The sequence below is a fragment of the Geotrypetes seraphini genome, chromosome 2 (genome assembly GCF_902459505.1).
Source record: "Geotrypetes seraphini chromosome 2, aGeoSer1.1, whole genome shotgun sequence".
Lineage (NCBI taxonomy): Eukaryota > Metazoa > Chordata > Amphibia > Gymnophiona > Dermophiidae > Geotrypetes > Geotrypetes seraphini.
Genome location: NC_047085.1, coordinates 315,461,568 through 315,488,083, shown reverse-complemented (window position 1 = coordinate 315,488,083; position 26,516 = coordinate 315,461,568). Strand labels below are relative to the sequence as shown.

Here is a 26,516-nt window from a genome sequence, read left to right as displayed (position 1 = left end):
GAGAGACGCAGACAGAAAGAATGACAAACAGATAGGAGGTTCCAGAGAGACAGACAGACAGTGGCCAAGAAGCGAAAAAGAAAGAAAGACAGACAGCGGCTAAGGAGACAGAGAGACAGAAAGAAAGACAGAGAGACACATCTATTCTAGCTCCTGTTAATATAATGGACTTAGGGCTGGATTCACTAACCTGCCCGATCGGGCCCAATCGGGTCCCGATCCCGGCAAGTCCGACTGATTCAGTAAACTTAAACATGCAGATGAGGACGATCGGAGGAATGCCCCCATCTGCCTGCACGGCTCACGCATGCGCAGACCATAGAAGCAATGATCTTTTTTTTTTTAACTTTTTACTTTTGACTTCGAGGAAACACTGCCACCTCCACTGACCCTAACCTGCGTGGCTCCTTAAAACTGGTCCTGCTTTTGCCAGCTGCCGCCCTCACAAAAAAATTAATGGAGCCCTTGGTTTTAACCCGCTTTAAACCCGCAGGTTATAACCACGGGCTCGCTGGGCAGGGAAGGGCAGGAGAGCGGCGATGTGGCAGGAGAAGATCAAGGCAGAGCAGGGCGGCATGAGGGTGAGCAGCAGAGATAGCAGGGAAGAGCAGGGCAGCATTCGGGGTGAGCAGGCAGGAGAGATTGCAGGACAGAGAGCAAGGCTTCCAGTCAGAAAGACGTTGTTGACTGGTCCCCAGCAGTCGCTTCTTCAGGTGATCGGCCAGCCCAGTCGGATCGGAAATTTGGTGTAGTGAATCAGGTCGCTGTCCAATTTGCATGCATTTCATCTCATTTGCATGCAAGGATTCCAAGCGGATCGCAGGAGAGGTAAGTGAATCAGGCCAGAGGGAAATTTGATAGTTAAGTGGTCGCAAACCGATCGGTACACGATCAGTTTGCTTAGCGAATATAGCCCTTAAAGATTAATAATCTAAAATGTATGCATTTAATAGTGCACCCTGCAACTCTACACCCAGACTCTGCCCCTGTGTACACCCCTCTTCAAACTACACACCATAACATTTAAACACCATGTTACAAAATAGCACATAGCCGGTAAATGTACATAAATGTGAGTATTCTGATCATTTACATCATAGGCTCTCAAAACCTGGTGCGCAGATATCCCTTGCGCATGTTGAGAACCTATGCGGGTTCCTGCTTTGCCTCCCTCCCACTGCTGCTTTTTCCCCCAAATTATAGCAGTCACATGGCCCCATTCTTTTCCTGCGTGTTGCCAGCTCTGATACTCCCTTGCCCTGGACCAGGATATCGACGTCAGGGGGGCAGGAGACCATCAAAGCTGACAAAGTGCACTTGAAGACTGGGGCTGTGTGACGGCTGTAAATTGTGTTGCCAAAGCTGCTGCTCTGGAGAAGGAGCAGTAATGGTCAGGGGATGGAGGGATAGCAGAAGGTGTAGAAGAGGAAAGACACTGTTTGGAAGAGGAAAAAGATGCTAGATAGAATGATGGGGGGAGAAAGAGGGGAGACACTGAATGAAAGGGGGAGGACAAAAAGGGGAAATGCTAGATGGAAGCTTGGGGAGAAAACCAGGTGAAATGTTGGATGGAAGGGGGAGACAGGCAAGATGCTGGATGTAAGGATGGGGAGAAAAAGAAGGGAAGAGACAGTAGATAGAGACGTGGGGATAAAAAGAAGGGAAATGCTGGATTGAGGCGTGGGGAGATAAAGAGGGAAAATTCTGAATGGAATGGGAGAAACAAAAAGAGAAGACAGACTGTCGGTTCCAAGTTTCCAAGTTTATTAAAAAATTTAATAAAAAATTTTTTCAGAATTTCAAAGCGATGTACAATAAAGTGGGAGAGACAAACAATATTAGGGAAACATTGACACACTTCAGACAAGGTAGATGGTAAAACAAAAGGAAAATAATTGGAGGAACACAATCGGTATAGGAAAGAGAACGAAAATGGAGAAAAACATATGGGAATTGCATTGATAGGCCTTGCCTGCATTGAGTGCCGAAGTCAGACTAAACATGGAAGGGTAATTAATCAAAGGCATCCCTAACTAGGTGACTTTTTAATTTCTCTTTGAACTTATCAAGGGTTTTTTCCTCCCTTACCCGGTATCTGGGTCAGTTTATGTTGTTGGCAAATGAAAGTGAGAATATATCAGTTGTTCATATTGTTGGCAACACCATCACTCGTACTTTTAAGCCAGCTATACCTGCAGAAAACTACGATTTGCTGGCTGTTCTTCATCTACCATCTCCACTAGGTCAATGTTCTGATGGCCATGGACTTGTCTGAACTGGCTTTCCCTCTCTTGCCTTTCAGTGTGCTCCACTACACCGTACGGCCACTTTCTGTAGCCTCTGTCACAGTGGCGTACCTAGGGTATGTGGCACCCGGGGCCCATCATTTTTTGACACCCCCCCCCCCCCCATGTAAAAAAATATTTTTTGTAATGACCATGAAACGGAATAAATGGTCAGAATAGAAACAGGCAGTGAAAATTTTCTTATATTCCAAACATAACATAACATAAATTATGTCTGAATTGTCATGACATCTGAAGTACATATGGAGTAGTTGCAGGTGATGCTTGGGACAGTTCTGATTGTGTTAGTTCGGTTTTATGTGTTTTTTGAATAGAAGGGTTTTTATTTCTTTTTGAAGGTTTTGCAGTATGTGGTCGATGTCAATTGGTTGTAGGGTTGGGGGTCGAGTGTTGCAGCTCGAATGGCTAGGAGGTTGTCGAACAGTTTTTTTCCTTTTGACGTTTTTGGTTGGAGGGTGTGTGAATGGTGCGTGAGTTCTCCTATGTCTGTTTGAAGTGGATTGAATTATTTAGCTGAAGAAATTAGTTACCCCCTCATCCCACACACATTAATTCTCTTCCATTTTTGTTCCCATTATAAAAAACACTGATAAGTTCCCAGAAAAAAAATACATTAAAATAAGAAGTGAAAACAAAGGCCCCTACAGATGAGAACATAACATAAGAATAGCCTAACTGGGTCAGACCAATGGTCCATCATGCCCAGTAGCCCATTCTCATGGTAGCCAATCCAGGATACTAATACCTGGTCAAAACCCAAAGAGTAGCAACATTCCATGCTACCGATCCAGGGCAAGCAGACACTTCCCCCATGTCTTAATAATAGATTATGGACTTTTCCTCCAGGAATTTGTCCAAATCTTTCTTAAAACCAGCTACACTATCTGCTTTTACCATAACTTCTGGCCACTTCATTTTTAAGTTTAGATCTTTCCTTTCAAACAGAGACCTTGCTAGATGTCAAATACAGCACAAGGTAACTTCACGTGGACTTAGCTGTGCAGGAAATGTGAATCTCCTCATACACCCACCATATAGTGCAAAAATGTGCAAAGGTCTGTTTTTTTCTTTCGATCACTACATAGCCTAATGCCACACAAGCAGCGCTGTTACAAACATATTCTGTAGGTCAATGCTAAGGATAACAAAGTTTCCTTCCTTGGACCAGAAGGAGATACTGATAAACCACTGGAAGAGATCCCAACACAACACCCAATGACCCATTCAGTGTGTGAACCAGTTGAGTGGAGTGGACTAACTGGGGGGTGGAAATGGGCCCGGAGTTTGCTCAGCAGAATTTCCCAGACCACCTCTTCCTCTCAACACATTGACACGCTGCCACCACCACCACTAGAAACACCTCACTGGGTAGGCCAGCTATGCTATAAACTTTATAAAACACATTATTATATTTTCTTATAAAGCACATATTTTAACTGAACTCTCTGACATCCTCAGCCTTTCCATTCACAAAAATAGAAGGAAGAAAAGTTCCCATTTCCTGCTGTTTCATGTCCCCGGCCTATACAATATTTTATTTCTGCAGACCCTTCAAAAGTCTGACCAAATCCTCGTTTCACTTGCATTATAAAGTACTGAGGATGCCATCTCTCCCCAATCCCAGGTCCTAAAGTCTAAGACAGTAGCGCAAACTAATGCTGCCAGATTCAGGAAAAAAAAATTCGATTCAATTCAATTGAATTGGTTTTTCAATTCGATTTTCCTGCCCAGTTGGGTGATTTTTTTCAAAACTCCTGGTGGGTTTTATAGCTTTTTCACCCCCTTTAGCTTCTCCTAACCACACTGGCGCTGTGGTGTAAATAAAATAAAGACACAAAAAGGACTTTTCCTCTCTCTGTTAAATCCTAGCTCACGTTTGCAGTCCAACACCAGCTCTGTCAGGATATACATTTCAAATCTGACATATTATAATCACAAAACAGAAAATAAAATTAATTTTTCTACCTTTTGTTGTCTGGTTATATTTCAAATCTTGTTGGTCCAAGGCTCTGGTTTTCTTCTGATAACTTGCTTGCCAGGGTCTCCTTCTTTCTTCTTTCTGCGTGCTAACCATCCATCTGCCAACTCTGTCCTCCCTTTCCATTTCCCTTCCCTCCCCAGGAAGTCTGGTATCTTTCCTTTTTTTCATCTCCCTCCACAGATCCACCTTTTCTTAACTACCCTTTCATCCGGCATCTCTCCCTCCTTCCCCACCACCCCAGAGTCCACCATCTCTCCCTTTCTTTTCCCAATTACCCTCCTATCCAGTATCTCTATCCCTCCTCCACACCATCCCTTGTGTCCAATTTCTCCCCCTTTCAGTTCCTTCCCTCCCTAAATCCCATGGTCCATCATTTCTCCCCCTCTCCTCTATTTTCAGACCCATTATTTCTTCATCTCCCCCCCAAAGTTTGGCATATGCACGTCTCTTTGAACACCCCCTTCCCTCTGTGTACTTCTAAACCAGGGTCCCCCCCAAAGGCCTGTCCCCCCTTAAAGGTCTGCCTGTCCCCCCTTGAAGGCCTGCACCCCCCTTGAAGGCATGTCCCACCCCCTTGTAGGCCTGTCCCCCCCCCCCTTGAAGGCCTGTCCCTCCCCCTTGTAGGCCTGTCCCCCCACCTTGAAGACCTGCCTGCCTGTCCCCCCCTTGAAGGCCTGTCCCCCCCTTGAAGGTCTGCACCCCCCCGAAGGCCTGCACCCCCTTGAAGGCCTGTCCCACCCCCTTGTAGGCCTGTCCCCCCCTTGAAGGCCTGCCTGCCTGTCCCCCCCTTGAAGGCCTGTCCCCCCCTTGAAGGCCTGCACCCCCCTTGAAGGCCTGCACCCCCTTGAAGGCCTGCACCCCCCCTGAAGGCCTGTCCCACCCCCTTGTAGGCCTGTCCCCCCTTGAAGGCCTGCCTGCCCCCCCTTGAAGGCCTGTCCCTCCCCCTTGAAGGTCTGCACACCCCCCCCGAAGGCCTGTCCCCCCCCTTGAAGGCCTGCCTGCCTGTCACCCCCCCTCCCCCTTGAATGCCTGCCTGCCCACCCGCCCCACCCCGAAGGACCGCTCGCCCCCCTGGCCTCCCCGCACCACCTATGAAGCAGCACTACCTATGCTCCCGGCCTTGCCGTTCAGTCCCCACCACCACCACCACCCCCGAAGGACCGCTCGCCCCACTGACCTTCCTGCATCACCTATGAAGCAGCCGCAGCAGGATCGCGACATCAGCTATCCCTGCGCTGCTTCCTGCGCCGCGTTCCCGCCCCTCCTCTGACGTCAGAGGAGGGGCGGGACCGCGGCGCAGGAAGCAGCGCCCAAGCAGCTTAGGGATAGCTGACCTCGCGATCCTGCTGCTTGCTGCTTCACAGGTGGTGCAGGAAGGTCAATGGGGCGAGCGGTCCTTCGGGGGTGTGGGGGGACTGAACGGCAAGGCCGGGAGCACCCCTTCAGGGCTGGCACCCGGGGCGGACCGCCCCTCCCGCCCCCCCCTTGGTACGCCACTGCTCTGTCAGGCCTGGGAACCCAACTGTTTCCACGTTCTCCTTTTGTACCCTTCTTCTGTTGATCTCACTCGCCACGCCATTCACAGTCATCTGCCTTGATAGCATCAAGTCTACATTGTGGTACATAGACGGCATTGTGATTGTGCACTGAAATTAATTCACGCACAGTGAACACAGAATGAAGCACTATGCCATGGCAGTTCTGACAGCGGCACAGGACATTATGCTGTGCTCTGCTTATCCCCTGCATGGCTCTTGAACAGAGGAATTGAGAGGGGACATGATCGAAACATTCAAGGTACTGAAGGGAATAGACTTAGTAGATAAGGACAAGTTGTTCACCCTCTCCAAGGTAGGGAGAACGAGAAGGCATTCTCTAAAGTTGAAAGGGGATAGATTCCGTACAAACGTAAGGAAGTTCTTCTTCACCCAGAGAGTGGTAGAAAACTGGAACGCTCTTCCGGAGTCTGTCATAGGGGAAGGCACCCTCCAGGGATTCAAGACAAAGTTAGACAAGTTCCTGCTGAACCAGAATGTACGCAGGTAAAGCTAGTCTCAGTTAGAGCGCTGGTCTTGGACCAGAGGGCCGCCGCGTGAGCAGACTGCTGGGCATGATGGACTCCGGGTCTGACCCAGCAGCGGCAATTCTTATGTTCTTAATTAAAGGTTTACACTGCATACCCTACAAAAGTGTAAAATCAGAAATTAAGGGCTCCTTTTACAAAGCCACGTTAGCAGTTTAATGCGCGAAATAGTGCGCGCTAAACTGCCAGCCACACTAGCCGCTATCGCCTCCTATTGATCAGGTGGTAGTTTTTTGGCTAGCGCGTGATTAAAAGCCGCTAACGCAGTTTCATAAAAGGAGCCTTAAGTGCCCTCATCACCTGAAAAAGGAAGAGAGCACATTTACCACCACACACTTTGGAGTGTGTAGATGCAATTATGAAAAGCTCCTTGCTCTTGCAAAGAAAACAAAAATAACTTGTCATCCTCTTTTAGTTTATAAATTCTTTATTCATTATCATAAATTACATTAAGTGTTAATTTTTTTTTTCATTTACAGTAACAATAAATAAATCACTTATAGTCAATTATTGGTATATTACATAGATTTTTATCCCTATCCCTCTTCCCTCCCCCCCAGCCACATATTTCATTCTTGTATGGTATATGTTAAAATAAAATACCCCCCTCCCTTCTTCATAAACTAATAAACATAAGGGAAATATTTCTACTTAATCTTGACAATATTTTGTTAGAGCACAGGGTGAATGTCTTCTGCCATTGTTAATAGCGCCTTGGCAAAGGTCAGTGCTTCATACTGTTTTCACTATACATAAAAGCATTCCAGTGTATAATCACACAATGCTGTCTGACAAAAGGCCTGATTTGTATTCAATCATTTTATAAATAGGAAGTAGGAGCAATAAAGACACCGCTAAATACTTATGTTAATAGCAGTAAACCAAATAATAAAATCCAAACTATTGCCTGACCTTCTCTGCTCTTAAAATTAGCCAGATCTATAAACACAGAGAGCTCAAGGGACTATTACACTATAAGAATTCACAATGCACACCCCTTTCTCATCATTTGCTATATAATTGCATTCAAATCAGATTTCTGAACCAGAAATATGAACCATTTTGAAAGCCCAGGGGATGCACCAGAAATAGTTCATTTTTAATTAGTTACAGAACCTCTATATGGCTGGGGGAAAGTAAGTACATGTTTGGGGCTGGAGGAATAATAGTTTCACAGAAAGATGTACTGTGAAGTAAACTGGTCAGAGATACTGTGGAATGCTTTATCCTAGGAAACACTATACTCAAAATATAGTAGTACTCCCCCGATATTAATCTTGAAAAACCGCGAATACAGTTTTTCGTGGGAGAGACTGGAGAGGGCAGTGGGAGAGGCAGGAGAGAGCAGCCAGAGTGCCGGCAAGTGAAGGAAATCACTCGCTGTATGCTCCGACCGCCTCTTCCTGCACTAAAGTCGAGCCTTACCAATCGGGAGCTTAGCTTTAGTTAAAGGACCCCAAAGTGATTAATCTGAAGACTTAAACCAGTCCTAAGCAGGGCTTGCTTAGTATTTCTCAGGTGGGCAAGCTCTTTAGAGAATCACAGACGCCCATTAGAAGCAACTGAGGCACATCTTTAGCTGTAAAAGTGTGCAAATCTATTTTTTTTAGATGTGGAGGTGTAAAACAGTACAATTCCGCTCCACAAAAAGGGATGCAGGTTAGACACTGCAAATTAGAGACCGGTAAGTCTCACGTCAATAGTGTGTAAACTTATGGAAACATTGATTAAACACAAATTAGATACGGTTCTGGACGATGAGAGACTGAGGGATCCCCACCAACATGGATTTACAAAGGGAAAGTCCTGCCAATCCAATCTAATCAGCTTCTTTGACTGGGTAACAAAAAAACTAGATAAGGGTAAGTCCCTGGATGTAGTGTATCTGGACTTCAGTAAAGCTTTTGATAGTGTCCCACAACGTAGATTATTAAACAAGATGAGCTCGCTGGGACTAGGAGAAACATTAACTGCATGGGTTAAAGATTGGCTCAGTGGCAGACTTCAAAGGGTAGTGGTAAACGGTACTCCCTCCAAAACGTCAGAGGTGCTCAGTGAAGTATCGCAGGGCTCAGTCCTGGGTCCAATCCTATTTAATATCTTCGTACGAGATCTGCCTCAGGGACTTCAGGGTAAAATTGCATTATTTGCCGACGACGCTAAATTATGCAATGAAGTGGGTGGAGGTACCGTACCCGAAAGTATGACACAGGACCTACTTTTATTGGAGAAATGGTCTGCTATTTGGCAGCTGAGCTTTAATGCCAAGAAATGTATGCACCTTGGTAGCGGAAACCCTTGCATAACCTACACACTGAACGGTGAGAACTTAACTAGAACTGTTACAGAACGGGACCTAGGAGCTAATATAAACCCTTCACCAATCATTACTGAAGATATAGTGCATTTTCAAAAAATTCTTCAGCAAATACTGTGCATATTGTCCAAATTAGTGAAGATATGAAGGCTGCTGATCAAGTGGAGAAAGCTTCATCCAAGGTTAGACAAATGCTGGGTTGCATCCGGAGAAATTTCGTCAGCCGAAAGCCCGAAGTGGTGATGCCGCTTTACAGGTCCATGGTGAGACCACATCTGGAATATGGTGTTCAATTTTGGAGTACCACTTATATAAAACAATACACATCAGTATTGTTAACCCTAACACTATAGGGCTTGCTAAACGGCCTCAGAGATGGAGCCTACGCACAGCCATACAATCACAAGCTGGGATGATCCGCGTAGATGTAATACTCCTGCTCCAATCATTGGCCAATAAATACTTATTTTAACTTTTTTTGTGCTATTTTTTAAAGCTAAGCTAATATAAACCCTTCACCAATCATTACTGAAGATATAGTGCATTTTCAAAAAAATCTTCAGCAAATACTGTGCATATTGTCCAAATTTGAAAAGCTAGACCATAACAACTTATCTTTATTGTTGAAGACAATGAGGGCAGGAAAATTATCTGACCAAGTATTTTGAGAAAAGATGAGTTTTCAATTAGGTTCTGAAATGTTTACAAGAACAAGCTCCAAGCAATAACGATCGAAATTCTCTATCATGGGAAGCCGCTTGGAATGCTAGAGTATGGGAAACTGTCTATGGAATGCTTTTATATTTCACATTTACATTCTGATATTGCCATCATCCTTTGCTCCTATTAATCCTGGCAGATGGTTCCGACCTTTAAAAACTAGCCAAAAATGTTTAGCCCAATCAAAAAGGTATCATCTTATTTTCCGTTTGTTTTGTTTCTATTTAAAAAAAGAACGTAATAGATAATGCGGTGTGTGTGCTACAATCCATGCCCTGGCCTAAGCCCACATTTAGGCGCTCTGTTCAATGTGAGTATATGTGCGCAAGTCATACAGCAATCGCACTTTTATTAGGAGGGAAGGAGCAGTGTCCAATCCCCAAGGTGAACCCTAGCATCCAGTAACTGTAATTCAGGTTATTCTTCCCAATGTGCATCACTTTGCATTTGTTCACATTAAATTTCATCTGCCATTGGGATGCCCAGTCTTCCAATTTCCTAAGGTCAACATGCGTTTTAACAATTTTGAACAGTTTAGTGTCATCTACAAATTTAATCACCTCACTCGTTGTTCCAATTTCCAGATCATTTATAAATAAGTTAAATAGCACCGGTCCCAGTACAGACCCCTGTGGTACTCCTTTACTCTGCCCTCTGTTTTCCATCCGATAACCAATTCCTAATCCACAGCTGTACATATATGGTTAGCTTTGAATGCATTGATTTGTACGAGTTATGATTTGACTGAGTTTTTGTATCACTTTAAACCACATGGGGGAGTCCTCTGATAGGTCAGAAAGACAGAATGCACATCTCAGTTTAGATCAGATTTAGAATTTGGTTAAATATTTGACTTGTATGTGTACTTCCATGAACAGGCACTACATTTTCCCTAATTTTTGCTCCAGGCTTTTGAGAGGCATGCTCATATAAGGGGGGGGGGGGGGGAGAGAAGAACTTCATTTTCAAGTAAATCCTAGAGGAGTTCCGTTAAATTATCATATACAAGAACAGGAGACGTTTAATTTCAAGCATGTATTTTGTTCAGGAATAAAGGGGGAACTAGGCACCACTGACAACTGATAAAGCACAGCTTCTCCCAAGCTAGAATAGAAATCCTACCATCTAATCATGTCCAGAAATCTCACATTTATCAGCCTACTGACAGTAGTTAAAACGTATTATTGCAAACCTACCGCAAGGTACAGTGTAAAAACCAGGCATAACGTCTCCATAAATTTCTAGCAACCTATCCTTGACTTGTCTAGCATTTTCCCAGCCCTGCTTCTTATCTTTGATCGGTAATGAGCAGCAGCCTTTTTAATAGTACTTTAAGTTGTGTCTCCACCCCCACCCCCAGCTCTGGCTCAATCTCCCTGCCGCTCTCCTTACCGTCTATTGGTCCTGTGGCTACAGGTTCTTGAGGTTTTTGCACCACTCCACTCAGGAAACCAAACCGAAATGGAAAATAATCTAACAGAGGAAAAATGCTAGAGGACGGCATCCACGCTGCCAGGGAAAGAGGACTGTGGAGGCTGCTGATACATAAGAGGTGAATTTCGAGGACTTCCTCTTCAGTCACACCCCTCTGCAGGGGGCGTGGCCTCACTTTAATCTGGGCAGGGGAGCTCGCATTCCTTTCCTGCTCAGGCAGGCCGGGGAGATACAGCCATGCGCTCACCTCTTTTTATACGTACGTATATTCAGTACGCGCATCCCAATTTCCATCTCCACGCACGTCCCTACCAATGTCCCCAATACCTGGCCTGCTAAATTTGCAGCATGCTGGAGTTCACATCTAGCTGGGGCAGGGGAAGGTTCTTCTGTCTCTTTTGGACCATTTTCTTGAAGAATTTTGCATCTCAACAATACAGTTCCTTCTTTTTCTATTGTAGTTATGGAAATGTGCCCTTCAGTAATGTATGCTTTTGGCGGAGGAGCACAGGGACAAGAGTCCTGTTTTATTACTGTTAGTATTAACCATTTGCATACTGGACACCTATTCAGAACACTTGGGGCATAATTTTATAGCAGAACAAAAAATGTGAATATGTGCCTAAGACAACCTCCTTGCAACAAAAATGATAGTGTGACTGCTATCTCTAATGCAGTCCCCTTCTTCATTCCTCCTTGATGTAACTATGTGATGTTGGCTGTGAACTGCAGAGAGCTCCATAGGCACAGAGCCCAATGGTTTAAAGAGAACAAGATTGAATCATGTGGCCGGGTAACCCCTGTAAGAAGAAGGAGCTGCTATGTGACCAGTAGCGCTCCTGGCTGGCAAAAGACTGGTCGCAGTAGGTCAGGCGCTAAGACAACTGGCCAAGGGTGTCATTTGGAAACATGGGGAGGGGATCAGAGTAGGTAGATGGGGGAGACGGAAACAGAGAAGGGGGAGACGGAAACAGAGAGAGGCTTTTTAGGACTTGGGAAGAGAAGGAGAATAGAGAAACAGCTGGATGGGGGAGAGAGGAACAGAGCAGTGGATGGAGCAAAGAGGAACAGGGAAACAGAATAGAAGAACTGGACTCAGAGATTCAGTAGGAGTGTGTTGCAGGGCAAAGCAGAGAATTATGGATGGTAGAATGATTGGGAATTTGGAGGGGATAGTGAGGGATAGTCCACTCCCCCACACTGTCCTTAAGTTCCAATTACAATAGTTGCCATTGAAACACACTCCAGCATATCTGAACCATCATGTCGGGACATAGACCTTAAAAGTCTGCCAGGCATTATCCTCATGTTCCAGATTACTGGAGTTTCCATCAGAGCCCTCTCCAGTGCATCCCATGGGGGGAGTTTGCCTCTGCCACTTTACCCGTGGGAGGGGGGGGTGCTGGAATTGCATAGCAGGGGTTGGATTCTGCTGCTTTGACTGGTATGGGGTGAATGCTAGCTGACTGGTTGGTTCCAGAGCTGAAGGGGGGAGTGGAGTTGCTGGCTGGCTGGCTCCAGAGGTGGAGCTGAAGTGAAGGATGGTGCTGGATCTGGGCTGGGGGGGGTGGAGAATGGAGCTGGAGGGAAGGGAGAGGTACCAGACCTGAAGCTAGGAGCTAGAGCTAGAGTATAGGGGGAAAGATGTTGAACACATGGGAGGGGGGCTAGAGAGGGAAAGTATAGAGTTGTTGGACCCATTGGAGGGGGACAGGAGGGAAGGGAGAGAACTCCTTGGCCGCAGGAGAGGGCTGGAGGGAAGGGAGAGAGGTGTTCAATGCATGGGAGGAGTGCTGAGGGGAAGGGAGAGAGGTGCTGGATCTGCAGGGAGGAGGAGAGAAAAGGGAAGGGAAAGAGAGATGCTGAATCAAGGGGATGAAGGAAGAGGGAGTGAAATATTTAACGCAGTGGAGGGAGGGAGGAAAGAGAGAGTGAGAGACACCAATGTAAGGGAGTAAGAGGGGAGAAGCTAGACCCAGGGAAAAGAGGGGAGATAATGGGCATGGATGGGAGCCTGGGGAAAAGTGACACAAAGGAGAAGGCTGCATGAGGGTGGTATATGGATATAGTCAGTGGGGCAATGCCAGACATGGGAGGGTATATGAACACAGAGGGAAGATGGCTAGACATGAGGGAGAATAGGAATTCAGAAGAGATGCTGTACTTAGGGGGCATAGGGACAAGAGGAGTGACACTGGACATAGGAGGAGGGGATAGGGACACAGAATGGTGATGATGATGAAGGCAGGAAGATGGGCACAGGAGAAATACTAGAAAGGGAAGTATAGGAGATAGAGAAAGGAGATTCTGAACATGGGGGAAAAACATACACAGAGATGGAAGATGGATGGTGAGCATGCAGAATGAAGAAATGTTCAATGGTCAGGAGACCCTGGCGAGTGAGTTAAGAGAAGTCAGAAGGAAACAGAAACCAGAGCCTGAGACCGTGGCGTAATAAGGGGAAGTGAGGGTACGAACCACCGCAGGCGCTGTCTTTGCAGGGGCACCGGTGGCTCTCCTCCTCTTCCCACTCCCCACCACATACCAAGCTGCATCTTCCACATGCTGCTCACACTAGCCTTGGCTCCTTTCTGACATCACTTCCTGGTTGCAGTACCAGGATATAACTTCAGAAGGGAGCCAAGGCCGGTGTGAGCAGCATGTGGAAGATGCTATTCGTGGTAGCAAATGTTTCAAGAGGTATGGGGGAGGGGACAGGTGTTCAAGCACAAACAGCAAGGGGCAGGGGAGGCACATGGCATCGCAATGCCGGGCACCACTGCTCCAGGCGCCAACCTCCCTAGTTATGCCACTGCTGAAACCAATGTGATTTGAAGAATAAAATGACCAGACAACCAAACTAAACTAAACTAAAACTTAATTTTATAGACTGGGTCTTCAACCAGAAGGAGCTTGACTCGGTTAACAATAAAGTAGACATAATGCTTAAACATACGAAGAATGTAGCTGAAATAACTTAATTTCCAAAATGTTTTGGAAAACAAAAAAGTTTTCAGAGCTTTCTGGAATACGACGAAGGGGCCTAAACTTCTCAGAGTAAGCGGTAACTCATTCCAGAACTCAATTAGTTTGAAGACGAAAGAATGACTGAATCTCTTGAAAGATCTGTTTTTACCCCTAAGGGAAGGAAATGTAAGTTTTAATTTTTAGTGCTTCTAGCAAGATGAGATCTATGCACATTCCAGTCTAGAGGGACCAGGGTGATAAAGATGCCAAATGGAATTTTAAATGCAATACAAACGCACTTGAATTGGATTCCAAGGTACACTGGAAGCCAATGAAATTTCTTAAGCAATGGGATTATGTGATCAAATTTACTCTTACCGAAAATAAGCTTAGCAGCAAAAGGAAGAAAAAATTATTTTCTGTTTAGACTATATCAGATTTGATATGTGTATCCTGCCAGAGCTGGTGTTAGACATAATTTGGAGATCACAAAGCCCACTATCAGGCTTTGCTTTTTTAGTTTCCAGCAGGCTTAGGGCAGTTGCCGTATTTGCATGTCCCTAACACTAGTTCTGCCATGTGTGACTGAAGTGTTCTGTTAGCATGATTTTTCTATATAGATTCTGTAGTAATTTGACTCGTTCGGTTTTCTTGATAGTGGAGGGGATATTTTGTGAGGGGGAGAGGAGACAGGGTTTTTGATCCTTGTTCTATATTATTTGAGATTTATAAAATGGCATTTGGGAGGATTCAAGATGGCCGCTGCATATCTGCTGCAGTGAGGACGCCGTCGAAAGTTTCTTGTAACTATGCCGAAGAGACGGGGAAGGAACGTCGGAGGAGTCTCCCGGCGACCCTTAACCCCAGCGGTCACTATTGATGATTTTCTACGACGCCTACAACGGGAGCAAGAGGAGTCGGGTGCCAGCTCGCTAGGGACGCTACCGGAGAGTAGCACGGTGGTGAGATCCCCTGGGCTCGATGTCACTCTCAGCCCCGACGTCAGGACGCCACCCCTTCAACCGATGCCGCAAGCAGCTAGCTCTCCACAGGACCAGAATGCACCCGAGGAGGTAGCTTCTTCTTCGTTCCCAGAGGCTAGCATGGAGGGCTCGCCGAACATAACAACGCAGAGTGATATGCTCTCTCTGCAAGGACTTGCGACCGGGACAACAGAAGCAGGGGGAATACAAGACGCTACTGAGGTAAAGCTAACTTCAGAACATTTAGATACTACACCATTACAACTTTTTTCACCTACAAAACCCCCTAAAGTTACACTTGAAGCATTATGGGACTTGGTAGTGAATTTGGGGAATTCTTTAAATCCTCAAATAAAAAGTTTGGACAAGGAATTAAAAGAACAAAAAGAAGAAATAAATGTGTTAAAGCAGGATATTTCTCAATTAAAAACAGAGTCACAAAATACAAGTAAGGAGCTAATATCTTTAAAATAAAATCAAGATTTGCTGTTTAAAGATAATATAATACTCAGGAGGAAGCTGGAAGCTCAGGAGAATAATGGTCGAATTAACAATTTGAGATTCATAAATTTTCCAAAGATCTTGTCAACTTCTCCTAGAGAAATGGTGAAAAGGTATTTTATGGAAATATTGGAAATTCCTGAAAGCTCCTTACCTCCTCTTACAAGAGTGTATTATCTTCCTGCCAAGCCCCAATTCAAAGAAGAAGGAAAAATTGTGGAATCCCGGGAGAGATCATTCGACATTTCCGCATCGGATAGAGAATTGGCTGTTCCAGCCACTCTTTTGTTGTCTGTCACTTTGACTCCAGACAAGGATTGGATATTAAAACTTTTCTTTAAAAATAGGTCCAAAGACTTCCTGGGACATCATATTCAGATTTTCCCCGATGTCTCTAGAGAGACTCAAAAGAGAAGGAAAGAATTTCTACTTCTAAAACCTGGAGTGACTCAAATAGGGGGTATTTTCTTTCTGAGATATCCATGTAAATGTGTGGTTAGATATTTATCATTGAAGTATATTTTTACAGAGCCGTCTCAACTGATTAGTTTTCTCTCAGCGAAACGTCTTGAGAAAGGAATAACAGCGCCCATGGAAGGTTAGCTCCCCGCACTGTAGTAAGACATAGATTTTCTTTTAATTAATTTGATCTATATTTGTCCTACTCTTTAAATCTTGGATCCAATATATGGAGGACTAGTGTGTGATCAACTAGATCATTATTACTTTATTTATCTATTTTTATTTTCAAACTGAATTATGATTGTGGTATATCTTAATTTTGGAAATTTAGTTCAGTATGTTGTTTGATCTCACTTTACTGTACAAGATGTATATGCTTGGTAATATTATAAAATTCTATAAATAAATAATAATAAAAAATGGCATTTGTACAGAATATTGTTTCTTTTTATACTTTAATAAAATGATTTTAATATAAAAATCATAACTATTCAAAGCTTGTGCAGATGGGATCAGACAGAGTTTGTGGAGATGGGGCAAGGATGGGGACTGAGGTTGCAAGGATGGGGGACCAAGCTTATGGGGATGGAACGGGGACTGAGCTCACAGGGACAGGGTGGGGACGTGGACTGAACTGGCAGGGATGGGGCAGAGACAGGGACAGAGCTTGTGGGGATGGGGACAAAGTGTGTCCCCATGTCATTCTCTACCTACATCACAGGGGGGAAGGAGAAGGGTTTACAGTCTTGCAGGCAAAGGGGAGAGGATAGGAAGGAGGGGGAACTTTTTCAGGAGCCAGGAGAAGGATCAGGGGGACTTTGAATGAAAAATTTGTTATACAGGCTCCAGTGCTATTCTCACCAAATTTAGCCCGATATTCAGTGCTGGTAATCAGATATGGCCTGGCACCGAAAATCCAGACTAATCTAGTCATCAAATATAAGCGTTTAAAAAACACCATGTATTTTTATTTTAGGTGATAAAGGCCTGCTTTTAATTTGTAAATAGCACCAAACCCTGCAAAAAAACACTCAAGCCTATAAAGTGAAATTTGCTTATTTCTGATCTGAAGAAAAAGGGTTACTTTCGAAAGCTCATCATAAAATGCATTGAATAGTCCAATATAAAAAGTATTACCTTATTTTCAGTTTTTTGGTTTTTATTTCTTTATATAAATCTATACAGGAAACGTATCACATCATAATAGCCTTAATCCATTTATGAAAAGGCAGCGTTATAAATCCTTCACTGGCCCCTAGAACTACTGGGAAACTGGAACAAGCTGGACTATTATAGATTCCTACACATAGGCTAGAGGAATCCTTCACCTTAGTCACTCTTGCTGAACTTAGACAGACTCTTGCCTGATACAGAATAGGGAACCACAAAAAACATGCAGACAAAAACTGAAATGGAAGCCCCCCTCCCCCAGCCAGACTCTGTAAGCAACAAAAATACCAGTAACAGAGAAACAGAAATGTATTTTCTCTTTTACTCTGCTAAATACAAAAATTAAAAAGGTGTACATTTTCCAGTTCTTAGAATGTAATTTTTTCTTTTCTACCTGTGTTGTCTGAGTACTTTTCTAATTGAGTTGGGTTGGCCCCCATTCTGTTCCACTTTTCTGAAGTCAGAGTGTTCTCCTGAATTCTTTTCTGCCTTTCCATTTTTTCTCTCTCCTCTTGTCTTTTTCCCTTCCTTCGCTTTATCTTTCTGATACTGATCTTTCTTTTTTTCTCTCTCTTTATCCACTCATGTGATTTTTACCCCTTATGCTCCTTTTCTCCTGTCCTTAGTCTCCTTTTCACCTCTCATCTACCTACTGGCTTTCCCCATCTTCCTTTCATCCTCTTTCCAGCACTCCCATTGGCCCCTCTGTCTCTCTCCTTCCCTAGTCTCCTATCCCTTTTATCTTTCTCTCACTCCCTAGTCCTCAACTTCCATCCTCTGTATTTATGCTCTCAGCCCTCATGTACCTTCATTGCTTTTTATCTCCTCATCAGCCCCAGACCCACCCTTGCCTCCAAACCAATATAGCCTATTGCCTCTTTTTGCTATCTTTTCAGTTTTTCTTATACTCTCTCCAATTTACTAGGTCATTCATCCCCCCCTACTGCATCCCCTTTCTCTTACCCCCATTTCACACCCTCCCTCATACTCCCAAACCATCTAACACCCTTCCCTCATTCATACCTATCCCCTCAAAATTTCCATCAGTCTCATCCTTCCCTAAGTCAGGCTCGGGTCCCCTCCAACATTATTGCAGCCAGTACACAGCTAATGAGGGTGCTCAAGCTCTGCCAGCCAAATAATTTCCCTGCCGGATCCCAGCCCACAGCTGCTTTAGCAGCAGGAAGTCAGCAGGATGCTCTGCCAATTGATGTGGCATTTCTACACATGCTCAGTTCGCATATGAAATGCTGAGTGTCAGAGGCCAGACCAGCCTGCCAACTTCTACTGCTCAAGCAGTGTAGCTGGGCTCCAGCAGAGAAACTCATTGACTGGCGAGGCTTGAGCATCCCCGCCAGCAAAGGTATGATGGGGGGGGAAGAGGTTCAGCATGACAGCAGTAGTGGGGGGGGGGGGGCGGAAATGATGGAAGCAGGGGACAGGAGCAGCAACAGCAATGGTGGCACCTAAATGGAGATACCCTGTTATAGAATTGCCCAATTTCATGGATTCTGTGAAGATGAGCACCCAAATTTCTGACTAGGGCACAAATTTGGGTGCTCAAGATATAGAATAGATCCAGACATGGGCATCAGAATGTGTAGAGCCACGGGTGCCATGGCACCTCCAAAAATCTCCCCATACCTCGCTGTTTCAGCAGTGGCAAAATGAATATAAAGGTATCGCGGAGCCACTCGCTGCTCCTGGCTCCTGGCTCTGTCCTGGAACTGAAAGTGATGTCAGAAGGGGGCAGGGTCAGCAGCCATGAGAATGAATTGAGCAGCCCCACAATGCCTATATCTTTTTGCTGCCACTGGATAGAGGGGGAGGGAAAGGATCAGGCAATGGATGGAAAGGGGGAGAAAGGAGGTCAGGTGCTAGATGGAAGGGAGAAGAGAGATAGAGATGGTGCAGACACTAGATGGAAGGGGAGAGAGCGGGGCAGACGCTGGATGGAAAGAGGAGAGAGAGGGGGCAGATGCTGGATAGAAGGGCGAGAGGAAGCAGATGATGAATGGAAGGGAGAAGAGAGATAGAGAGGTTGCCAGAAACCATAGACTGGGATCAACAGAATGATCAGGCAATGAAGGTAGAAAAAATGAATTTCATTTTTAGTTTAGGATAAAGTAGTTTAGTAGCTGTGTTAACAAATGTTAATAAATAACACTGGTCAACAAGCATTTTGCTCTTGGAGTTCTGTCACTTGTACCTTAACAAGGGCCACATGCTGACTCTGAATCTGAAAATCGTTCTCGTCTATCACATCCTGTTTTTAAGTTATGTATCAGTTTGTGTTTATATCATTTCCACGAAGCGTCGGTATTTTACTGTTTCTGTAACACAATATTGCATTTTAGGACAGCTCATCAATCACATATACCAGTAATCTGAAAGTTTATACTAAAAAGAGATTGTGCTGCTTTTTCTATCTGTGAATTTTTATATTTTGTTTGTTTTTGTCTAAGATATTATCATTATTGTGAACAGACGAGGTTGTGTTAACCACCCTGATAATTTCTGTTATGTCTGCGGACAATTTACTGCACAAGATCAGCGAAAGAATCTGTCCAGCAGACTTCAAAGTGCATCCAAGCGTTATTTTGGCTGTAAAGTTGGCGGCCAAGATAAAGCGTGGGCACCTCATGTGTGCTGCACTGTCTGCTATTCCGGATTAACACAGTGGCTGAATGGGAAATGGAAGAGTAGGAGTGGATAAACAAATCCTGATATAGTATGTGTAGACGGTTTCACTCCTTGCGTATGTCTGTGACTAGCAAGTTACATATATACTCAAATATAAACTGAGGTAATCTTTTTTTTTTTTTTCTCCCAAAAGAGTGGGAGAAAAAGTTGACTCGACTATAAACCACGATTAGAAATTTGGCTAATCATGGTGAGTCATTCAACAAAGACTAGATGTTCTTCTATAAGTTTTAACACATTTATTAACTGTTTGGGTCAATGGTATCATTGTTAATACAGTAGAACACCGATTATCCAAATACTGATTATCCAGAAGTCCAATTATCTGGATTGCATTGGGGGGGGGTCTTAGTTTATATTTGAGTTCTCCCCTAAGTACCATTCCTCACCAAAGTACCATTCCTATCACCCTCCCTCCCACTAGTGTTCCTTCTCTGCTTCTGCCACCGCTGCCATCATCCCAGCCCCCCCCCCCAAACTGGGAGACTTACTCCCACCGTCGGCACGCCTCCTACGAAAAAGAGAGTATTCACCCTCCTTCCTCAAACACCATCAACCCCTCTCCTGGACCCAGAGGAAAGACCCCAGGCCTACCTTGTTTCCCTGGAGGTACTAGTAAAGCTCTGGGGCAGGAGCGATTCCCACTCGCTCCTGCTCCTGCTCTTTCAGTGACGAAAATAGCTGTTGAGACTTCCAGTAGCAGTCTCGTGAGGTACTCATAGCAGCACCAGTTCAGCAGCAGGAATAGTTCTGATGGTTTTTATTTTAACAATTATTATTAAAACAAAACAAAAAATTATTTGTCCAATCATCCGAATTTTTGATTATCTGGACTTTTCTCTGCCAAGGTTAGTCTAGATCAGTGTTTTTCAACCTTTTTACACCTATGGACCGGCAGAAATAAAAGAATTATTCTGTGGACCGGCATCGGTCCATGGTCCGGCGGTTGAAGAACACTGGGCTAAGTCGTGGGCCAGACCCCGCCCATCTCTACCCAATCTCCACCCCACACCCCACACCCATAATAGTACTAATTGCACCTTGCACATCCCGTGCCTCATCTGGAAACCTTCCCTCTGATGTTGCAACATCAGAGAGAAGGCTTTCGGTTCAGGCGGCCCGTAGGAGCCACTGCCCGTGACTTTGTGCACTGAATCAGTTAGGAAGAGGGAGCTGGCTCGAAGATAACGCCACATTGATTGAAGAACACTGCTTTGGGCCTGATGCATGTGCTGGCCCTGTGGACCTGCAGGAAATTTCTGTGGACCGGCACTGGTCCATGGACCGGTGGTTGAAGAACACTGGTCTAGATAATCAATGTTCTACTATATCTACAAGTCATACTGTCAATCGCATCCTTGATTTTAGATCTACAAAACCACGTGTCTATGACTATCAGCAGCAAAACTGGGGATACTGAGTCAGACTGGTGGCAGAAGACATAGGTTTGATTCCTGAGGCTGAACTCATGATACAAAAATAATTAAAGCACACAACATTTTAATCAATAGACCAATATTCTCTCACTTGTTTTAAACATTTTCAAGAGTTGCATGTAAATATTGGATGCACATTACTCTAAGATGGCAGGGCATCTCCAGCAGATATGCCTACAGTAAAATGATTTTTAATTAACTGTCCAACATCGAACCCCCAATAAATAAGTCTTATTCCAACTTGAATTGACATGTCTCCTGAATAATCATTCATAAAATCTTTCCCTTTCATTGTTTTTATATATTGTACAGATGCTCAAGTCCCCACACCAGCCCTACATGGAGGATCACTGGTAGCTTGTTCAGAGGTAAGAGCAATGCAGGTCAGGGGTGGGGAGGGTGTCTGGGTGTCTAACAGCAGTGCTGGTGATTTTTGGGTAGAAAGGAGAGAGGGTACTCAGAGGGAGAGAGGGGAGGAAGACAGCAGCACACCAATTGGCATTGGGGAAGAAGAGGGACAGCAGCATGCTGGTTGACTGTGTGGGATTCAAATATAAACCGAGACCCCCCATTATTGGGCCATTTTTTTGGCCCCAAATTCTTGGTTTATGTTAGAGTATATTCAGTACTTACTTCTTCCATTAAAGGCCTGGTTGAAGAACCAAGCTTTTACCTGCTTCCTGAAGTGAATATACACTTACATTTACATTTGTGATTTCTATTCCACCTGTGCCTTACGGTTCTAAGCAGATTACAGTTAAAAGAGATCAGGACATTACCGAGAGAATTACATTATAACGATTTAAGTAAATTACATGTTGTGGTATAGAAATACAAGTATAAGATATCTGGATTTATCGATAGAATAACTTGACAGGGTTCAAGTAGTTACAAGGTTCAGTGGGGAAAACAATATAGGCAACTGAAGAAAGATATCTAACTTTGAAAGAATCAGTTAAGTGGATACCTAAGGGAGATGCTTATTTAGGAGAAGGTTAAATGGATACCTAAGGGAGATGCTTATTTAGGAGTTTGGATATTTTTGGTAAATGAGGTTCAAGGGGATGACTAGTGTGTTATTTGCTGGGGAGAGTGCATGTGCGATTGGGGAGGGGAATATTAAGTAAGGACATGTTTTTTGAAAAGAAATGTTTTGATTTCTTTCCGAAACACTTTGATGTCTGTTGTTTTGATCATCAGTTTGGTGATGGTGGGGTCAATTTTCGCTGCCTGAGTTGCTAGAAGGCTGTCGTAAAGTTTCTTACGTCGGGTACCATTATGAGGGGGGAAGGTGAAAAGATTCTGAGTTCATCTTGATCTGGGTAGTCGGTAGCGGCAAAGACGGTTGTTCAGGTAATTGTGGGCCATACCATGGGTTACTTTGAAAAGTAAGCAGTAGAGTTTGAATTGAGTTCTTGCTTTTATCGGAAGCCAGTGAGAGTCTACATAGGCGGGTGTGACGTGGTCGAATTTGCTGAGCGAGTAGATGAGTCTGATAGCTGTGTTCTGAACGGTCTGTAGTTGTTTTATCATAGTATTTGGGCAAGGTAGGTAGAGGCTGTTGCAGTAATCTAAGGAGCTGAGTATGAGGGATTGTACAATGATCTTGAAGTGTTCTTTGGAAAAGAATTTTCTTATTTTTCTTAGGTTTCGCATAGTCTTTTGCTAAGCCAGTGTTCTTCAATGCAAGTCCCGGGGACCAATGGCGGCCCCTAAAGTCCTCTGGTACCGCCCTCCTCATCGTTCTGGCTGATTTTCTGCTACTCTTTGCCTCTCTAACCACGCTCAAGACTCGAAGAGGAAAGAGGATGGGAGGAAAAGCCACATGGTTGAAAGAGAAGGCATTTCTCAGTAGATGAGGAAAATGCATTTGGAAATGCCTACCCCATTCTGCATACACACAGTAAAAGGTTTGAAGACAGGCTGGAGGGCTAGATGTCATTGACACAAAGGAAAGATAATTGGTGGATCTCCTTCAGCTCATTTGGATCCAAAGTGGCTCCAGCTTAAACCTTAATGAAGACCTCTGTGTTAAATAAAGAATTCAGGGAGTGCATTCCAGAGTGTGGGGGCTACACCGGAGAAGGCTCGCTGGCCTTAGAGATGACATGTAAGGGGGAAGTTATTTTTGTGGTCTATGGTTAAGATGGGTTATTTTACCACCATGTTCTTTTAGCATAGGGTCTCATTACATAAAATGGGACCCTATGCTGAAATAGCATGACTTATGGTAAAATAACCCATCTTAATTGTAGCCCAGGTTGATAACTTCCCCCCCCCTCCCCAAATGTGCATTAATGGCATCCTGGAGTCAACTCAAATAAAAACTTCTACATTTTGAACTGAATTGTATATTAGCTAACCTAAAAGTAAAATGATTTTTGTGTAAAGAATATTAACCTCTCAAGATCACATTCAATTAAGAATTTTTATAGGACCAGAATGGGGAAAAAATTAATTTAGAATGAGATCCTAAAATGTTAAACAAATTCTGTCCTGACCTAAGGAAGGAGGTTTGGACCTCTAAAAACTGGTTAAAAATATGTATTTATTTAGTCCATATTCTTTTCTGAGTGTTATTTTTATTAAACAGATGTTAGTCATTTACTTGCAGAACACCAAGGCTTCTCAATTAATTATAGCACAATAGGGAAATCAAAGGAGCAGGAGGAAACGTCTGGGTCAAGTTGACAACCTGGAGAGATGACATTCTAAAAGGGCAATATTAATTTTATAATTAGGCCACGTGAGGTAGTGAGCTCGTATGGAAAATTTTATAGCATGTAGCAGGAATATCTTCCTTTTTTATTTTCAATATAGCAGCAGGAATAGTTCTGCTTCTCTCACCCTGGTTGTGCTCTACTGCTCTCCTTGCAGCTCTGATATCCCTTGATTTGTCTTTCATTGGACGAAGAATAGAAGGAGTAATGCAGATTAACCAGGTCCTGCTGGTTGAAGAGCTGCAGCACAGAGTCAGAGGGGCAGTAGGGATCTACAGGGTGGCTGAAGCTTCTTGGAAGTCAGGCCTTCCTGTTTTGTGTAGCTGTTGCTCTGTGCAGTTAACCCTTTTCTGCTGCTGTCGGGTTCTGTATAGGACGAGCAGTCTCGGAAGCCACCTAAGTGCCTTTTGAAAATCGCACACGGGCGTCCTATAGAGAATCGTGTCTGTCCTCATGGACAGATGCCTAAGCCCGCCTAATAACCTAATTCTCTAACCAGCATCCATTTCACAGGCGCCGGTTAGAGAACCGGGTTGCCACTGAGCTTATCGCGGCAAGGTATCTCCCTGCTGTGATAAGTTTAGTGGCAACCCGTTCCCACCCCCCAAATATCACTGGCAGGAAGGATGCACAGTCCCTCCTGCCGGAGCATCCCCACCCCTCGAACATCGCCGGCATCCCCCCTGCCGGACCCCTCCCAGCCCCCCTGGATCCCCCACCCACCTTAAAATGTTGGCCGATTGGAAGCATTCAGCCACAATCTCTTCTTCAAACTTAAAAAATGAAAAATTAAAGAATAGTCATAAGCAAAAGATAGAAGAGTGTAACGGGACTAATGAGGATTGCACTGCAGCTATGGAGTATTATGCTACACCAGCAGCAATCTGAAGATCCCATACACATTAAGTAATATATGATGCAAATTCCTGGTGCAGCTTAAACGCTCGAATGTGTAGAAGTTGGGGGGGGGGGGATTTTGTAAATTAAGCAGTGTAATATTTGAGAATTGTTGAACAAAATGGCACAAACAAATCTTTAAATCTTAGCCAGCACGAGCAACTACTCTGGCCTGCTGCTCACGCCAGCTTGGCTCTCTCTGAAATCACTTCCGGATTGCAGAGCCAGGAAGTGATGTCAGAGGGAAAGCCAACGTCAGCGTGAGCAGCAGGCTGGAGAAGCTGCTCACACTGGTGAAGATTCAAAGAGGTACAGGGGTGGGAAGGGAAGGTGCAAGTATGGCATGGGTTTTGTGGAAGGAGCAGAGGGGTGGAGAGGAGGGGATGGGGTGGCACCCCCACCCCAGGCACCTTCTACCCTCACTACACCACTGACAGTGTTTATTCTTTCCCTGAAATTAGCAGCCCAATCTGTACTTTCCAGATTCAGGTTTAATTCTTGTGTAGGCCCTCTCAAACACATCAGCAAGAAATGGGCCGAGAAGAAAGCTTTTTGCTTAACTGGCTTAGCAGCAGTAAGTTGGTAATGGCTGCTGTGGTAGAAAATTTAATATCAAGAGTACTGAGTGCTTCCAAAGAGAAACTGCTGATGGCTGGAAAGGGGAGTCCCTAACCTAAAATTCCTTTCATAGATGTTACATAAAATGCCTGGGCAATCATTCTTAATTATAGTAATTTTATCACTTGTATCTACATGCTTTGCAGCTCAGCTTTAGACGTGTCCACATCAGCTATAGAATACTGGAATACTTGATATCGTTAATGTTTTGAAAATATTTTCATCTAAAGTGCCTGTGATGAATTTTACTATTTCCAATGTATAACTAATGCCAAAAGGTTTTATTCAATTTTATTTCTAAGACCCACTGGAGATTTGGATTTTACTTATGCTTTTTTAGTAGTAATTTTTGCCTTTTGCCTTTGGATATGGGTTTAGCTCACATCTTTCTCAGAAATTCAAAATGATTACAAGAATGGTTTGAGAAGTTAGGTAAAAAAGCAAGGTAAACAACATAGTCTCCATTCAAGGGTTATACACTTAGGGACAGATTCTATAAAGAACATCTAACTTTAGTCATCCACAATGTGGACATCCATCGACTTAGGCGCCCAAATAAAGTGGATAATAAGACCAATTAATGACTTTAAGAAGCATTAATTGGAACTTAGACGTCCAACTGCTGGACAGAACTAGAGGATGGCATGAGTAACAAATATTTAAAGATAGAAAGAAAGATTCTACAAAGAGACGTCCACAATTTTGTGGACACCTATTGGAAAATATAGCACCTAAAAAATAAGTATGATGTAGGCATGACATGGGAGTGGCTTCGAGTTGGACGTCCATTTACAGAATCGCATGCCGCTCAGTGCCCAAACACATCTACCTAATGCCTAAAATGTAGGCATTGCAAAACCAGGTCTACTTTTGAACGTGAGCTGGGTTCTATGTAGGCGCAAGTTAGGTAGATGTGACTTAGGCATCAGGTATGCTGTAGGTGTCTGTTTATAGGTGAACGGGGCTTTTATTTTGGGGATACAGAGGACTCCTATTTGATAATAATAGAAAAAGATGTTTAATAATGCATTACTCAAGCAAAGCACATGAAAACAACTAGGTTGCCTGTTCCTAGCTGAACTCTGGCTTACCTCCGATTCTGACCTCCAATACCTCCGATACCGACCCCTGCATAATAGAATTCTGCCCCAAGGGATACAAATTAGAGATGATCTGCTGAGAAAAAAAGCGAGGGGAGATTTGGCCATCCTAGTCAAA

General features: G+C 44.1%; 1 protein-coding gene and 1 long non-coding RNA gene across 3 annotated transcripts in view; one reads left to right on the top strand and one right to left on the bottom strand.

The window, feature by feature from the left end:
- The window catches only part of ENTPD3 (ectonucleoside triphosphate diphosphohydrolase 3), an 87,320-nt gene extending 76,257 nt beyond the window's left edge, over positions 1 to 11,063 (bottom strand). Inside the window, exon 1 of one of the 2 annotated variants that reach the window (XM_033930064.1) lies at positions 10,800 to 11,063. In XM_033930064.1, the coding sequence (XP_033785955.1) occupies positions 10,800 to 10,911 (112 nt within the window). In that variant the 5' untranslated portion in view covers positions 10,912 to 11,063. Of the gene's footprint in view, positions 1 to 10,603; positions 10,735 to 10,799 lie in introns of those variants that run through there. The other variant, XM_033930066.1, reaches the window with a different exon arrangement.
- LOC117353763 lies at positions 10,817 to 23,177 on the top strand. Its single transcript, XR_004538026.1, has 3 exons — positions 10,817 to 11,100; positions 21,376 to 21,431; positions 22,711 to 23,177. It is a non-coding gene; the product is annotated as an uncharacterized LOC117353763 (long non-coding RNA).
- The last annotated feature ends 3,339 nt before the right edge of the window (positions 23,178 to 26,516 follow it).